The 18,585-nt window shown below is 43.8% G+C and overlaps 1 protein-coding gene across 1 annotated transcript in view; it reads right to left on the reverse strand.

Moving 5' to 3' along the window:
- The window catches only part of klhl29 (kelch-like family member 29), a 262,126-nt gene that overhangs the window by 61,240 nt on the left and 182,301 nt on the right, over positions 1–18,585 (reverse strand). The window contains exon 9 of the mRNA XM_085372331.1: positions 3,746–3,944. Coding sequence (XP_085228457.1) covers positions 3,746–3,944 — 199 coding nt within the window. The remainder of the gene's footprint in view (positions 1–3,745; positions 3,945–18,585) is intronic.

Below are 18,585 nucleotides of genomic sequence, written 5' to 3' on the forward strand. Positions count from 1 at the left end.
TATCTTCAGAAAAAAAGAAAACCATATCTAAAGCGTATACATCTATATTAAGAAAGTAGCTAATATTTGCTGTTGTTTACTTATGTACAGTTAGGAATGGGAGCTTGTACTTCTACCCTCTGGTGCCTTTTAGTATGTTTAAAAAACTGGCAAGTTTTTATGGGCTGTAAAGTCACATTTCTTTTACTTCATTAAATTCTTACTGCTCTCTCGTCAAGACTGTTTCCTGGCATTCGGCAACTGATTTCAGTAAGAAACTCTCTCAGAAAAGCCACTTTCTGCTACGTGTTCAGTAAAGCTGGTACATTTAACAGCTCAAACAGTATAAACACACCAGGATACTCAGAAAACAGCGAGAAGGAGAGTGAATAGTGGATGCACACTGATGATATGGACAAAAACAAAATCATTAATGCTAATGTTGCTCCGTGTGCAGAACAGCTATTGCTGACCAACATGGTACTTTACACAGTTACTAGCTCTTTATCCTGTGAAAGCCTACTAGGAGTAACCCTTTAAGCTCTTTTCTGCACCGAGTGGTTTCTGTCACGTCTCAGGCCTGGATATGGAATAAAATGACTGGATGTGCAACAGAAGTTAGTGAGGGCTGTCTCTACCTGTGCAGCTACCTTTGGAAAACCCCCAAACCTATTCGAATGGTCGTCAAACAACGTCTTCATTGATATAAAATGAGGTGTCAGTATAAAGGTGACCTCTGACCTTGAGCTTGAACCAGTTGGGTGTTAACTTGGGTGTCCACGCAGCCCACACACGACCCATCCAGCAGGGGTGGCACAGGAGGAATCGAGTACTGAACGGGCCAACAGCAGTAGTTTCAGGTTATGTCGACCTGACGTTTAGCTACACTTCCAGGGGGGTGAGCGCTACGACACAGCTACGGAGTAAATTACACACTCAAGCATAAATCCCCACGAAGTCTTGATGACATCCTTAGAGACCGTACAGCTTGTCACATTTGTAATGCTATTGATGTGCATGTTAGACGATCATTTAAAAATCTGACTTTAGAAACTGTCTCTCGTCTGATCAGATATTTTATTGTCTGTTTGAACAAAAGTTCAAACACGTTGAATTTTAAAAACTTCAAACCTCGATCTTAAGTCGTTCAATAGTTTATATATACAGGCTGAACTGGGCGGTCCCTGCCTTTTGCCCACCATCAGCTGGGATATTCGACCCTTACCTTTCACTCTGACCTTAGGTTAAGATGTCAGAGAATTATCTCTGTTACCTACCAGCCAAACAGACACCTTGTCTTTAACAAAGCCTAAACATAGGGGATAAAGAGCTGGCCTGGCTCCATCAGAAGCTCGCTAATTAACTTCCTGTGTCCCATTTGTTGCATCCTTGGAAAAAAAAACAAACCCCAAAACAACAATAACAAGATTTTCCTAAAACGCAAAACTAATTGGCTCGCAAACCAATTTGGGTGTTTTATTCATTTCCTCCCCCCCATGAAATTAAATATATACGACTTGTCTTATTCCTTTTTTTTTTTTTTAAATAGTCAGCCTTAATGATCCGAGGAACACTGGCACCATGAGCGCAACTCTTATTATTTAAGTCTCAATGTGAAAGGATGTTAATTAAAAATATGTCCCGCAAGAATAACTTTAAAAAAATTCAAGGCTGGAAAAAGTGCAATTCGACTCAAATTTATCTCGAGTGTAAAGAAATGGAGGTGTGAGGCGTGTGTCCGCACGCACACTGTAACACACCCACGCATGCACGCGACTCACAAGTTCACAGATTGACTGCGCTCAGCAAGAAGTGCTTCACGGATGGCAGTTTTCCTTTCTTTTTCCGCATGACAGACTTATCAACCGAGCTCAGGTGGTGCCCCATCTGCTTGTGCACATTTAAAATACACACACACACACACACACACACACACACACACACACTAGCTTACTGCTTACACAAGGAGACGCATGCTCAAGGAATAAACTCAATCAAATGTCTGCCCTTCAAATTTCATTTCTGATCCCCTTCTCTCCCCCTCTGTGACCTCTCCTCCTGTTCTTCCTTATCACTGGTTCGCCTACACGCGAGTGATACCGAACAACCTCAAACTCTCCTTCGAGTCTTCATCGTTTTATCTTTCTTGCCGTCTCCTCGTCTGCGGTGAAATCCCAGCGACGACGTGCCCCGCTGCGCAGAACCCACCTTGCCCAGCGGAGCAGATGGTTGAGCAACAGAAGCGAGGCAGGCGAACAAGCGCGTTTGGCATCACGTGCACGCTTAAGCATCGTAAAATATGTTAAAATGATGCAAAAAGCATTTGCTAACCCAAACAAGAAAAGGTGCATTCAGTGCATTAGAACGCAGGCTTCTCGGCAGTGACGCCCTGATTAAATGCATGCCTCAGACAGTCAGTCATAATAAGTGTTTTAGCTTCACGGGAGTTCAAAACTTGATCGGAAAAACTTACATATATTTCTCATTCATTGAGCCATTGGGGTATAATGCATCATGAATGTATTCATCCCGGCAGCATTTATGCATTTATATAATTCTGTTGTACAGAGCCACAAGCAACTGGGAATCAATACACACTTCAGCCTGCATAATGGGGGATGTAGAAGGCATAAGATATGCACATACCAAACACTATAAAATGCGCCTTGACAGAAAATGCTTCAAGAAAGTGCCGAGAACAAAGAGAAACTAGCGGCTCGAGGATGAGTAATGGGATGAAGGTGAGCATATGTAACGCCACAAATGTCTTCTCTCAAGAAACAGATAATTCTTCTCGTGCTGCTGGATTAAAGATGCAAAAGAATAAGATATTGATCTAAGGCTGACCTCCCCATGTTTTCAAAAACTCCACGGCCGGAGAGCAGAGTCGGCTCGGTAAACTGACCTGCATAAAGTCCCATTTGTTAGGCAATTATCTTTATTCTACCATGCAGAAATGACTTGTGCTGAACGCTAAGGTGTGCTGGTGCGAAACTCATAATGCCACGCAGACGCTATAATTAGGTAAAGATTTACAGGGTGAAGAACGGGATCCTGGCCGACCTACGGGGAAAAAGAAATCTGACGGCCAAAAGCAATTTGCAGGCGCCCTCCAATTTTCTGGAATTATCCTTTGATTTTAACGATGTAAACAAACACTGTCTTCAAATGACTTGGACTTGGGTTGCAGTAGAAGAGCAAATGATCGGCCAGTTCCAAGAATCTCAAAGCAAGAAATCCTACTGTGCCTAGCTGCTGTTAAGAAAGTTGTTTATGTGCTAGGTTTGCTTTAATAAAAGTTTATAGCATCTTGCACAATCCTTGGAAAGCCACTACAGCTGGCCGTGTTTAACTTTTCAAGGTTACCTCAATCAGACTCGATGCAGAAGCCGTTTGAGCGACTTCTGAAAGTAAAATGTGTCGTGACTTTTGGATACGTGACCCGTTGCCCACATGTACGTTCGAGCGTTTACAGTAGCTGTGTGCAAAACATTACCGAGTTCTAAATCACCGCCTTTGAGTTGTGGGCTAAAAGAAAAAATCAATCCAGTGCACTGGCGAGCCCGCGTCTCGTGTGGAGCCCTGACCTCTCGGTCACCTTGCTGCAGTAAAATATGAATCGAGGATATGTGTGAGCGTGTGGGCGCCCAGATGCCGACAGCGCCGACTGATCAGTTATGTGGGAGGCAGATCACGTGACCGCTACCGAGGCCAGGGCACAAATGATGGACGTCAGTTTATCTGTGCTTTATGTGTGCGCACGTACCGGCAGAAAGTCTGGGGCGGGTCCTCGGCGTCTGCATCTCTTGCCGTGCGTGAGGCAGCATGTGGTAACGCTTGGCTTCGTTCACCAGATCGCGACACGCCTCTGAAGATTTGATCAGCTCCTCGTTGTCCACTACGTTCAGCAGATAGGACGGGTGGATGAAGGGAAGACGCACCACCGCTAACAGCTCTGACAAATGCTGATAAGAGAGACATAAAAGGAGGGAAAGGAACAGAGAGTCATTACTTGTTCCAGGTTGCAGTTAGTGAGTGCTGCTTAAATAACCTGAAAGAGATCTAAATAAAGAAACAGAGTGGGTTGTCCACCAATTAGAAGGACGGCGGTTTGATCTCAGTCTCCTCGATGACTGCGTTTGAAAATATCCTTAAGCAAGAGTTTCCCTGGTAGATCCATCAGAGTGTGAGTGTGTGAATGTTCTTTTAGGTTCTTTTTCACCTCATTTTTTTAGGTTTGTTGGGTTCTTTAAAAATTTTCAAATTGACTGTAAGTTGTGTTATTGTTAATAAAGTTCCAATTTACCGAACACTAACAGTGTTTGAATTCATTTTAGTTGAAGTGATCAAAGAACAGTGTTCTTGCTGTATAGCCAACATTTGTGTTTCTTGCTGGGAAAAGAAATGTTTGATAAAAGCCGGGACCGTTAGCGTGAGGAAACCTGGCAGTAGCGAGACCATTAGCTCTGTTACCGTCAGTGTCAAAACTTGAAAGATGTAGTGAAACCCTGCACGCATTTTCTAAAATTTCTACACTCATATCGGACAAAAATGCTAAAACGTGTAGAGAAAAATGAGAAAATGCCTAATCGAGTCCTCACAGATTGAAGTGACTGAATTTCCCCAGTAATTTTCCAAAAAAGCAAATAAAAGGAACTCTGGAGACTTGTTTTGAACTGAAAGTTTACAGTAAGATCCGAGCCTCATCTCACTTTGGTAGGTGCATTCGGCTACGATGACACAGCTGACACTGTCGGCGGGGGGCGGTGGTGGGGTGGGAATCTCCCACCACCCCCATCTCCAAATAAAAATCTTTCATGAGACAGCTAATGCTCTTTTGCAGCTAAATTAAGACCCAGTTCTGGCTAATCACAGCCCATTCAAGCCAAGATGCTGCAGTGCCACCAGCAAGATTTTTTTTAATTTTTTTCTGTAACATAAAACTGGCACCATCAATTTCCCGCGGTGCCGAGCTGGTTAATGACAATTAGGCTTTGAAGGTAATGGGGGGGGAGGGAATCTTTTTAGTATAGCAACTTTAGCATATTTGTGTTTGTTTCATCTCTGGGCGTGCATGCATTTATGCTTATACTGTATAGGTGTTCAGCTCAGAGGTAGGACAGGCTGTTGCTATAGCAACCTTGTCTATAGCTCTGGCTGCTGAGTGAATTTTTTTTTTTTTGCCTCCCCTCCAGTCTGTGTGTACATGTGTATGTGTGTCCCCCCTCACACCTCACCGCCGACCCCACGGGAGCCTCGTCTACGCTGACAGTAAAAAGCTGTAAACAAGCACGGACGGAGCGGCAGAGAGTTGGGTGGAGGCTGACCCCATTGACCCTTTGGCTCAGAGCGGCGCAGACGAGCCACGCGGGGAGGGCGACAGAACAACGGGCTGAGAGAAGCATCATTCAGCCGAGTATAAATAATAAGCAGACACTGCCTAAGCATATCTCCCTTTCTCTCTCTCCCCTCCACCTGAGGCCTTTTAAGTCTGGCATGTGTCCCATCTGCTCTCCAGCGATGTCCTGAGCTCATCTGACCAGAAAGAAGTAAATAAGATGTCAGACTGCGGGACAAAAAGACGGAGAGACAAGCGCGAGAGGAAGTAGATAGGGCATGGGAAGTGGGGGGTGGGAAGACAAGTGATGACACAACGGGAGGAAAAGAGGAGGCAAGGCAGAAAAGGATAAAAGTACGTCGAACGATCTGAAGAAAGACAAGGTGGGAGAGACGAAGTGATGGTTTTATGGCAGCCAGAGAAATCTGCTGATGACATTTCCTCTCTGTGAGCACGCTCGGAGCAAAACGCTGTCCTGCGTTTGGGACTGTCTGTTTCCCTCATCTATGAATTGCCACAGTGCAGTTTATCAAACAAACAGCTCAGTTCCTACATAAACACTTGCAATCGCTCCGAGCACCTCAGCTCAAACACAGAGAAGGTGAAGTCAGAGCAAGCTCCTTAGCATTCTGCAATATTCTTAAGGGAAGACTTCTTTACTCAAGAGAAGCTACTACTTCCAATTAAAGTGCCCCCATAGTGGGAGATTTGCCCCAGTAGTTACCGAGTCATGTCACACTCAAATGGAGGACTTAAGCTTCAGGCTTACTGCTATGGACTTCCATTACAAGGTACTTTACTCCAAGTCTGCTTCAACCTACACCTCTTTGGACATCCTATCAAGTTATTAATACCTGTAATCGGCTGTGGCGAAATGTTAAAAGGCCATATTTAATAGTAATTTTTCATTAAGATAAATATCTTTAAAAACACAACAGTCTGAAGAAGGAAATATTGAATTTTGTTGTGTTTAAAATTCATGTGGCTCGTGAAATCTCGCACAGAAATCTGCAGGTTATCAGAAATAGGTCCTCTACGGACTCTTCTGGCCCTCAGAACTAAATTAAAGCTGTATATGGGGCAGTTTCAGCCAGGTGGTGCCCTAAGGGCACTACAGAAATAAATGTGCTCGAATGCCTGTGCGCACATCTGGAAGCCTTGCTCTTATTTGGAACGGCAGGTGGACTGGCTCGCAGTCCGACATCACACACCTCAGTTGAGCTGGAAACTCTAAAAATGCCTGCGACCAGTTGGGAAGGTTACTTTTGACATATAACAGCCATTTAATTAACACATCAAAGCAAGCACCTAATTAAAACTTCCTAAAAATGAAAAAATAAAAAATTTAAATTGAGTCATAATGAAGCGAAGACCTCAGGGTCTAGATAGTTCTTCACATCTAATATCCAGCATTTCGATGGTGACCGCTGATAAACAAGCTTTACTTTTTACTGTAATATTAGAACCGCTTTCAAATTTTATGAGGGAAATATTGGTAAATTTCCAGCGCTGAAGGCGATCTTGTCTGGGGAAATGGCCACCCGTCTCAGCCTGCAACGATCTGATTGGCAGATAAACTGTTCTTAACCTTTTAGTGTATACAGAAATAAACAGACCTGCGCCTAACCTTAATGTTGCTGCATTCGTGTAAGCATAAAAACCATACAATCTAAGTAATCGTCAACATTTTGATTAGTAACTGTAATTTAATTCTGCTTTTTTCAAGAACTCATAATGTTAGTAAAACCCTATTTAACTTATAATATAATTGTGCGTGCATGCCTATAACCGTCTTCCTAGCCAGTAGCTAGAGCGTTCAAGGAGTGATGGACATCTGTGTTAGAGGTTCACACACACGCTGCAGAACCACTCCCATTTTAGTGCTCAGTCTCTCTCTCTCTCTCTCTCTCTCTCTCTCTCTCTCACACACACACACACACACACACACACACACACACACACACACACACACACACACACACACACACACACACACACACACACACACACACACACCTTTCTTTTACTCACGTCTCCTTAAACAAACATGAAAAAAAAGAGCAAAACCATCCTACTGTACCATCTGCAAATCATAGCTACCTATAAAGCCACATCTGTTGTAGCCTCTCTTCCCTTGCCAAATATCTTTTAATGACAGTGAAACTACCTCAAAGAGAGCAGCTGGTCTCTGCAAAAAAGGTTAGGACAGACACTGTTTCCACATACAGGTAAAAATCTGCCTGAAAACAAGCTCGCACATGTGCACAGACACACACGTGTGCGTGTAAATACAGCCAGAGACAGATGGGTGCATTCAGGAGTGGATCCACTATGACCGCGCTGATTTCATCCTGTGCTGTTTGTGGTCAAAGTTGCTGGATTCTGTTCGGAGTGTTCTGTCCAAAAGTTGACTGGCTGGTAAATCTTGTTAAGGAGATTAAGACAACGTATAGTCTCTGAGGCTGAACTCTGATTAAATAAACCAGCCGCTGACTCGATTGCACTGTAAACAGTGTGGGATATCCCCTATGTATGTGTGTGTGTGGGAAAGAGTGCCTAGCAGCTTTTCTCTACCTTAATTCAGCTCCCTTTCCGCCATCCCTCTCCCTCTGTCCGTCTATTTCTAAAAAAGAATTACTCTCCATCTCTAATTCTAACTAACTCCCTATCTCTCCCACTTCTTCTTCACTTTCTGCCTCTCTCTCTCTCCACCTCCATTCCCCGCTCGTCGCTCTTCCTCCCACACATGCATATATCGGCATGGAAATGAAGTAGAGTTGCACACTTGGTGCTAATATTCAAATCCAAAGTGTCAGACCCCATGAAAAAAAAGAAGAAAAAAGTCGTGCTTCATGCCAGCTATTGAAACTAGTCAAGCAGAAATTATTGCAGATACTGTTTACTCAGGCTGCTGTTTGTCTTCTAAAACAAATGAGCTTCACATTTATGGTTTTGAAAGGAATTTCTCAACAACAGCTTGATGGATTACTATGAAACAGAGATTTTTCTTTGCCTGCGTATGAATTAATCTGCCCCAGCATCATGCCCCCCCCCCAAAAAAAATGTTGACAAACAAAAACTAGCTACAGTCCAGTCAGTCTCAGTCATATGTTTGCTTAATGCTTACTAGCAAACATTAATAACAGTAAAACCACTATCCCTGTTTAACATGAACATTTCAGCATTATGAACACATGCTGAATGAAAAAGGGGAACATGGGAGACTGTGTATAAAAAATGCCTGTAATTTCTAAACAGGTGATGCAAAATTCTTTACATTTTTTTGTGAATTAAAACTGACAGTCTGCACTTCGCTTACATGCTGACTACCTGATTTAAAATCAGCTGTGGCTGTGCACAGAGGTAAAACGACAAAAGTTCAATGAATTATGGACCTACTGTGGATTCAGCAAATACAGGTAAACTGTGGAGTTTAAAATGTATTCTTCTCTTAATGTGTGTTTTGTTTGGGTTTCCACTGGTGTGGAATTACCAAAAATAGAGACAGCCTAACATATGAAACAGGAAAAGACCGCCCTGTAATCCATTTACTTCAACAAAGTAACTGTATTCTGAATACCACCTTTTTAAACGCCGGTACATGTATTCCATTACTCCCCAACTCGACCCAAACGTCTCAGGAAGAAGCAACACCGAATAGACCAGGCAACATTTTTTCAATCTTTTGTCGTCCAATTTTAGTGAGCCTATCTTAGCGGACACGGCGGTACCTGGTGTGGTCTTCTGCTGCTGTAGCCCATGTGCTTCGAGGCTTGACATGTTGTGTGTTCAGAGATGCTCTTCTGCACACCTTGTCAGGGTTGTGGGGGATAATCCCAGCACGTCAACCTTCAAAGTCACTTAAACCAGCTTTCTGATTCTCAATTTGCACTAACAAGCAGCTAACAAAGTTCCGAAGCCTCCACTTCAGCATCACGTCCCTCCCTCATCTCATCTCTTTTGAGACCAGTTGTCACGAGTGAGAGGAGGATATGACTGAGAAACCAATGACGCTGTGAAAGGCAGTCACAAGTCAGATTATACCCCGCTGCTCTACTTTAAATGTAAATATTAGCTTAAAGCAAAGACTTAAAAACAAACATCTGAGTCCACAAAGTCATTAGCAAAGTGTTTACTGACGACACACATCTGGAATATAGTTGCTTTTTCCTAGATTTCTTTTTGCAACCATACCAGCTGATGGGCTTTATGAATTTACAGGAATTCTTTCGTGGCTGCGCTTTACACACCTAGATGTTGGAGCCATCTTTTTCACACCATGGAAACGTGAAAAATACATTTTCACTGTGCAAATTCATAATTAAGTTGAACTTAACTCTTCCAGTTGACATATTTCATGTGTATCAGGTTTACTCGGATGAATCAAAGCTCATCCAAAGATAAGTAAATCAAAGATTTGGTATTTAAACTCCTTGGGCTTTAACTTTTAAGACTTTGCAATCGTGCATGAGTGAAGAGTACATACATTAATGAGCATACTAATTTGTCTATGCGTGTGCATGCGTGCGACATGAACCCCGAGGTAAACGAGAATCCTCGCGACACTCAGACCAATGGGTGACGTCCTCTGAGCAGATGAGGAAAGGCGCCACGTATCCGGCTCCATTTCTCTCCATCTTCAACAAGCTCTCAAGCAATCAGTCTCTCATGCACAGGCGCACGCAGAGCGAATGCGGGCGCCTTCGCTGCAGACGAATGGTGTGACCTGTCATTTTCATCTTCTCGCTTACTCATCCAAGCAATCCTTGTGCACTTTTAAACAGAGATGGCATCTAATGGATGCAAATTATATCCACTACAGTGCCAACTGCAAGACATCAAGCCTACTGTGCATGATCCTTACAGATTTCTAAGAAGGAGTTTGATGTTTTTATTAGTTTTTTCTTAAACGTGGAACATATGGAAAGAATCCACAGGAGACTGAGGACATATGGAGGTACTGCTTTTAGCTTGTCTGCCCACTCTCGCTTTTTTTTCCTCCCCTGTTCCATCCTCACTGGATGAGCTGCATTTACGAGGAGCTTGTATTCATATCCACTTAAGATTCTGATACGCAGCCCTGACAACACCTTCTGACTTCATTTCTCTAATGGACTCAATCTCACAATGACCCGCTACGCAACAGCACACCGGGTCAGTGTCAGTGGAGACACATGCCCCGCAGCCTCGTCAGACTGCGTCTACTGCCGAAACACTGCTGCACAGCCCACTTCGAAACTTCTCTTTCTCCTCACACATGCACACACACACACACACACATTTGGGCAGGTGGACGGAGGAGGTTGAGCCTCGTGAAAGGCAGGGATAATGTGTCTAACAGGGAGCCTCTCAGATCTGTCAGTGCCGGCAGAGAAGCAGCCGGGAGGCCGCCAGCTGCTAACAAAGATGACAAATGTCCACTGAGCATTTCCCATTCCACTACTGTCAGTGAGGACTAACGCTTCTTACTGTGCATGTGTGTGTGTGTGTAAAATGACTGAGTACCACAGAGGCATCAAATAAATGACACAGGAGCGGTCCTATCTATTTCCTCTGCTTTACTGTGAAAAACGGACGACTCAACACTTAAAACACAACCCTGCATTAAAAATTAAACACACACACACACACAAGCTTACTGACTTATACGTGTGTGTTCAATAGCGCAAGAACTAAATGTTTGCCCTCACAGCCTTAACAAAACCCACTCAGTTGAAACAAACATGGCTCTGCACCCCTTTGTGTGTGTGTGTGTGTGTGAGCAGGTTTCTGTGAGGTAAATACATGCATGGCCTTTTTTTCCTTTGGTAACACATTATGAGCAAGTAAAATATGCTCTCGCAAATGGCACTTCATTTGGATTCAAGTGATGCTTTGCTGAGCGTGTTTGTGCTCTTTTGCTTGCATGACTGTGTGTGTGCATATCAGCCAGAAGGAGGGACTGGGGGGTGGGGGGGGGGGGGGGGTATAGAGAGAGGCGTAAAGGACGACAGACGCTCGATGCTGCCCTGAGCAACTACTGACAGGTGCAATGCGTTGTCCTCCGAGGCCTGTTTCAGCATGACTTCATTCAAAGAAAAAAAATGTTTTAAAAGTTTTCTTCTGCTGATTTCATTAGAAACATATTTGTAGGTACGGCTGCCTTCTTCACATTAACATAAAAGTTTTTGGCTTACTTTCTGACAAACTGAATTCTCTTTGACATCGAGTGGATTCCAGTAATTACAGCGTTTCCCTTAAATAACACAGACGATAGCATAGCAGAGGTTTGAGAATGGTGGCGTCCTGTGAGCATATACCCTCATTTGTTTTCCACGAATCGCATGTCACGCAGCTGTTGTGTGTTCATGAGCGCGCCCGGAGGAGATCAGATGCTGTAACTTTGTTCTGGGCATGCAGCCGCGGTGGTTGAGTGGCTGCGGTTCAAAGTGGCTGCACACATCAGGACCGAGCGCGCTCTGGGACGACTAAGGGCACCGATGAGAACGGAGGTCTGGGGCGCACTGATCCCGTCCGCTCTGGAAGTCGCGTGCGAGCGATTCTCGCTCTTGTGTGAACGTTTTTGAGTACGAAAATGGGGACGTGAACGATGACATCTCAGCGAGCCCCTGAGTGCGTTTGTGTGCCACGGAGACAAAGTGGAGAGAAGAGCGGAGGAAAGTGGCCAACCTTGCCTGCCGCATCAATCTCCATTGCCCGGCTCGGCCTCTTCAAAGTGCACATACGTCACAGATCCCGCTGCCAGTGGACTCTACAACAGTTTCACTTTCCTCTTCAAGGACTACTGCTGTGACAAAGCGCCTCTTATCAGAAAAAAACAACAACAAAAAGAACAAATTAACCGTTCCCCGAGGAGCTCGAGAAGATGAAAAGTTTCTAATTTGAACTCGGAGCCTAAAAGAAGAGAAGTACTAAATTAAAAGTGATGCTTGCGCCGATAGGGTCATTTGGAGTTTTGAAGGTAAATGATTCGTAAAACTGTGAGGGAAACTCAGTTTATATCCTTACTCAGCCTCAAAGCATTTATGTCTTTGATTATTTAATACTCTAACTACATAATGATAGCATCATTTGTTCTGCGAAAATGATTTTTTTCTCACCAAATGCTGGAGGGAAAAAAAAAAAAAAATCACCACATTACATGAGTCAACTGTACAAACCCTCCAAAAAAATAATAATCAGCAGCAACCTATAAGCATAAGAGGTAATACCTTTAACTATATTAATTTGGGCGGGGGAGCTGCACATGTCACGCTAGGCCATTGTTATTTCTGATGAGTGGACAGCAGGTCCTCTCTAATGGACAGCCCGGCCTTTTTTATCACAAAAATACACCATTAATTGTTCTTTTTAGCTGTTACATTAGTTGGCCGCTTTCCAAAGAGCCAATTAATCAGCCTCTTTTGTCAGGTTGAGTCACCTGGCAAGATAGGATCCTTTATGAAATATGTTGAAGAGAAGCGTAATGGAGGTCCTATTCAGGGATTTGGCAGAAGCTGGCCTGTTATAATTGGGGCGATGTGTTATCCCACAAAGGACTGCTAGGTGAAAGGAAGGACAGGTCTCTCACCGTCAGCACCTTCAGAGAGCAAACATGATGCTGGAAACCATTTTCTTCCAGCCTTTGTCTCGTGAGATTAGACTACTCAGTTTGCACATAAAAAACTCCATGTTTGTATGCACGCGCACGTTTGTGTAAGGCTTGTTTTCAGGCTACAATGACCATGTTCACCCCTGAATCACATATTAATATACAGGTTATTCTTGGATTCACTGACTAGCATATAAAATAAAAAAGGGGACAGACACACACGAACCACTTTATTAGATACACCTTGTTAATGCATCTGCCTAAGCTAATCAGCCAATCATATATCAATAATTCAGTGCATTTAGGCATGTAGACATACTCTACTGGGAGTTTCCCCACACAACCATCTTTAGGGTTTACACAGAATGATCCCAAGATGAAAAAACATCCAGTGAGCAGCAGTTCTCTGGATGAAAATACCTTCTAAGAGGTCAGAGGACAATGGCCAGAATGCTTTGAGGTTATAGAAAGGCAACTCAAATAACAAAGGTATGAAGAAGAGCATTTCTGCTAATGAAGCATGTGGGCTAAAGCAGCAGCCACACCAGGTGACAGTCCTGTCAGCAAAGGATAGGAAACCATCCATTCATCCATCTTCTTCCACTTACCCGGTGCTGGGTCGCAGGGGCAGCAGCCCAAGCAGAGAAGTCCAGACCTCCCTCTCCCCAGCCACCTCCCGGTGGGACATGGCTTGAACGCCTCACCCAGGAGGCGCCCAGGAGGCATCCTTGTCAGATGCCCGAACCACCTCAACTGGCTCCTTTCGATGTGGAGGAGCAGCGGCTCTACTCTGAGCCCCTCCCAGATGGCCAAACAAGCCCACTACCCACAGCTCGTGACCATAGGTGAGGGTAGGGATGTAGATCGACCAGTAAATTGAGAGCTTCGCTTTTACACTCAGCTCTCTCTTCACCTCAACAGACCGGTACAGCGGACGCAGTCTGTCGATCTCCTCCACTTAAACTCCTCCACTTGGGGCAAGAACTTGTCCCTGACCCGGAGTGGGCACTCCACCCTCCACCCTCCTTTTCCAGCTGATGACCATGGCCTCAGATTTGGAGGTGGAGGTGTAGAAAAATGTTGTCCCATCTAATGAGTCTGCTGAGACATTCACATGGTATGGTGCAAGGATCCATGCTGCCTTGTATCAATAGTTTAGAGTGCTGCTGGTGATGTAATGAAGTGGGGGATATTTTATTGGCTGACTTTGAGCCCGTTTGCACCAACGGAGCATCATTTGAACACCACAGCCAATTTCAGAGTTCTTACCAACCATGTCCAGCACTTCAAGACCACGTGACATGTGACAAAGCTCAAATCTTCTCAAACTAATTTCTCCTACATGATATTAATGTAAATGGTAGCACTGTCTTCTATGCTTTTTCTACTTAACTGCTCTCTGTCTTTATCACACACATTCATACTCTGATGGATGCATCAGAGAGCAACTTGGGGTTAGCATCTTGCCCAAGGATATTTTTTGTTATGCAGCCAGAGATCGAACCTTCCTATTAGTAGATGACCTGAGCCAAAGCCTCCCCACAGTGAGCTCACTGCACTCAAATGGCCTCCATAATCACCACATCTGAATCCAGTTGAGCACCTCTGGGATGGGATGGGATGGAAAATTCCCATGAAGGGTGACAAATCTGCAGCAACTATGTAACACCGTGATATATCTGTGCCACAAAAATGTAAGGCAGATCTGAAATCAAATGGGGGTCCAACCTGGTAGTAGCAAGGTACACCAAATAAAGTTCAGTGTACATGTCGTATATGTCACATGAATTATACTGTAAAAATGGTGAATGCTCAAATCAAACGCAGCAGAAGGTTCAAATACCAACATAAGCACGTATACGTAAGAGAAAAAGGCTCAAGCTTCAGACTGCTGTAAATGTTTGGTGTCATATGACATTACAGACAGCAGATCTCTCTATAATATGGTCATTTCAGGCACAGAATTCTGGCTGTAAGCACAAAACTGTGTTTAGCTGTTGGGTACAATGGGCAGCCTAATAACAAGACTTTAAGGTGAGCTTGAAGGCTTGAAGGGAGGGTGGCTACATCAAAGGCCAGCATAACGTAAGTAATGATTATTTTGAACTCTGACTTGTGCAAAGTTCCTCTAATTAGGTCCAAGAAGAAGAACTTGGAGCAGCAAAAGTGCATAACAGGTCCTCTTTAATCAGCTATAGCTGCGTTTTCTGTCAAATAACAGTCACTTCAGGAATACGTTCTTCCAAAAAGGGTATTTCCTTTTTTTCTTTTGAAGCCTCCCTAACTCCCCTTTCACTTAAGTTGTAAAGACAGACACATACAGATGCTTGAAGGGTGGCACACCTTCGATGATACCCATTCAAAGAGAACCGAAACAGTTCTGTACTTTCATTCAGCAGCTTTGTGTCTCATAGCAAACCATTATTAACGCTCAAATGCTCTCCCTCTGTCTCTAAGTGATGTCCGGGTCCCCCGTTTCCCGGTGCCATCGGTTGTTAGTGACAGCATAGTGGAGAGAGAAAATTGCATATTATTTACCCAGTGCCTTCAATATGCCACTTTTCCACTCTATAGCCTGCAGTTTACAACTCGCAGCACATGCACAGACACACAAAAACCCGCAAAGCCGCACAGAACCGACGCATGCTCGGATGAATGCGAGCGTTTTTTTTCTGTGACATCCTGCCCTGACATGTCATTAAAAAGTGGAGCCGAACTGGGTATGAATCCAACCTTCTCTTGTGGCATAAAACAAGAAGCCTATTCTCTTTTTTCTTTCACTCTCAAATTCGTCACAAGTGTGCGACAGGAAGAAAAAAAAAGGGAAATAAGATTCACAAATGTGTGCACTTGAGCACTTACTGCAATCCAAACACACATGTACCAACTGGAGAAGATCAAACTGCTATGCAAATGTGTACATCGCAGCGTGAATAAATATTAATATTTTACATACACAATCTTAACATTCACTTGCATTTATTCACGCGCTGATAAATGAATCAGGTCACATTAGCGAGCGGGCCTCTCTGCTCCACCCACATCCTGTGCCGGTGGAAAACTGGGACTTTCAGTGCATGCATGTGTAATTTCACAGTGGGGCAGTGGAGATCTGTATGCAAGTAAAATATTAAATATTTACTCAGACTGTGAAACGTGTGGATTCCTAAAACTTTCTTACATGCATATAAATGGCTTGAGATCTATGTCGGCATGTGCAGATCATGTGACGCGCTTCTCTCCGTATGCTCCTGTCCTCGCCGCAGACACCAGAGTTTGCTAGCTGTCTTTTTTTTATTTCTTTTCTCTCTCTTTGGTTACACGCGGGCAAGAGATTTGAGCTTGACCGTGAGCTCAATCACATCTCGGCTCCCTGGATGTCATGGCTGTGTGCAGAGACGCAAACCGTTGGATTTCAGATTAGAACACAGGGGCTCCTTTTCCAATCCACTTTCTTCTTTTCTCACCAACACGTTTCTCGCTCGTTTCTGTCTTTCTGCTTCGCTCTGATTCTTTCCCTCGCTCGCGGTTCCTCCCCCTCTCCTCCTCGCCGACTCTCTCCCGTCTCCCCGTGAAGACGGGGGGTGACCCCGGGTGCCTCGTCTCAGGAACCAGTGCGGCGGGTTGTTCAGACAACCGGGAAAATTTCTTCTACTTCATCTGAGTAAGTCACCTCTGCATCTCTCCAATAGAGTGTGAGATTGGAGAAGTTGGCCGGACTGAGCCTGCTAGAGGTTTTCGACACAGATGACAGGGATCGTACGCTTCTCCTAAAAACTGTGTACCAGCCTTGTTATGGTTATTGGTGAATTTTCAACCTTTCTATCAGCGATGCTACAAAAATTCAATTTTAAAGGCTTTATCAGTGGGAGAGATTGAGAGCGATGCCAAAAAAAAACATCTTTCATACTGTTGCTTTCTCATTTTCCGGCACCCATCACGATCTGTGCTTTAAAAGTTTCTCCTTACCCTTTTGTGTAGCACTAAATACTTTAAGGTTCTCCACTGCAAAAAAACAACAACAAAAAAACGCTTGGCAGGTCTGATGGATTTACCCCAAATCACTACAGCGCCACATATCAAAGGATAAACGCTAAATGTTTAATCTGAAAAGGTGAAAAATTCAAATATTGACATATGTGCCTCATAAAAGCAGGAGCCAATAAAGAAACATTGATTGCTGAGGTCTGCACCAAATCTGATCCGGGTGATATAAGGCCTTTCCCTGCACTTGCTGGTTGGTGAGAAGACATTACTTTGAAGGAGTGATTCTTGCCGTGATGGACTGGTGTAATTTATCTGATAACAATCTTTTCTCCATTTTAAAACAGCTATAAAATACTTTAAAATCATCAGCTTTAAATTCATGGTTTTGGGACCCAGTCCATAAATATCGCACAACCTGGGATTTTTTTTCTTCCCCCCCCCTTGCTGAATGGCTATCCGTCTACAGCGCAGTCCATTTGCTTTGACCTTGAGGCTTATCCATTCTGTGCCTGTTAAAATTCGACCTGCTTGCACCTGACTGTCAATACCCATCTCGGGGATATAACCTCTGATTATGATTAACAGCCTCTAGGAATAAATCAAACACCTGTTAGGCGTGCGCAGAGAGGGCTGCGGCTGTCTGCTGTTTTTGTTAGGCTTTTCATGCGGTACAGTGTCTCACAAACAAATGAAGTGTAACTAAGAATTAGAGATGGACCGATCCGATATTACGTATCGGTCCGATACTGACCTAAATGACTGGATCGGATATCGGAGAAAAATAAAAAATGTAATCCGATCCATTAAATATCACGAAAGCACCTCACAAAACTTGCAACACGCCGTAACTCACCTCAGAATGTTAGCATGTCGGAGCAGTATGCATCACGTGATAGAGCGGCTGTGGCATGCGGGACCTGTCGGTGGTCTGGATAGCATTTGGAGCTTCGCTAGCAACCTGGCATTTCATCTCCGACAAAGTTATCCCGAGAGAAGTAAAGCAAGTGTGTAAGTCCATCTCTGAATGTTTGTAAAGCATTCCTGCGTTAAGCTTAACGAGCGACTGCCTCTCGCTCTCCGGCTGCTACTTCAATCGTGAAACTGCTTAACGATCAGCTGATCGGCTTTTCTGTCGGGAGTCTCTCTTCTTTGTTTTTGGCCCACTTTGCACCAGAAAGAGGAAACCAGCGGCTGAACAACAGCAGCACGTTTAAGCTTGATAAGCTGTTGTTAGAATTTATTTAATATTTCTTTCTACACCAGGATCTTTTTCTACGTAGCTGACGGCTGGTAACTGTGCAGGGGCGGATCTAGCAAAGTTTAGCCAGGGGGGCTGATAGGGCATTAACAGGGAAAAGGGGGCACAAAGACATACTTTTCTTTCTTATTCTCATTTAAAATGTCGAGCTTTTAATAAATAATTATCTGACACACAAAGTTTTAATTTGATGTAAAATGAATAGAAGTCAATTACTGTATATAGTGACTATTAAGTCTAATATATATACCCTAGTAAGCTATAGTACTTTTTCCTTTGGGAAGGTACCATCTGTGCAGTCTGCAATTTTGTTGAAGAAAGATGTTGAATCTATTTAATATTTCTTGAAAAATAATTGATTTCTGTGCATTTTTTTTCACACTGCATCAAATTAAGGTTGATTACGTCGATTAAGCATCATGAGGTGGAGCG

This window comes from Diplotaxodon limnothrissa, linkage group LG15, assembly GCF_057381915.1.
Source record: "Diplotaxodon limnothrissa isolate DT_005_m linkage group LG15, D_limnothrissa_male_GT1.1, whole genome shotgun sequence".
NCBI classification, from domain to species: domain Eukaryota; kingdom Metazoa; phylum Chordata; class Actinopteri; order Cichliformes; family Cichlidae; genus Diplotaxodon; species Diplotaxodon limnothrissa.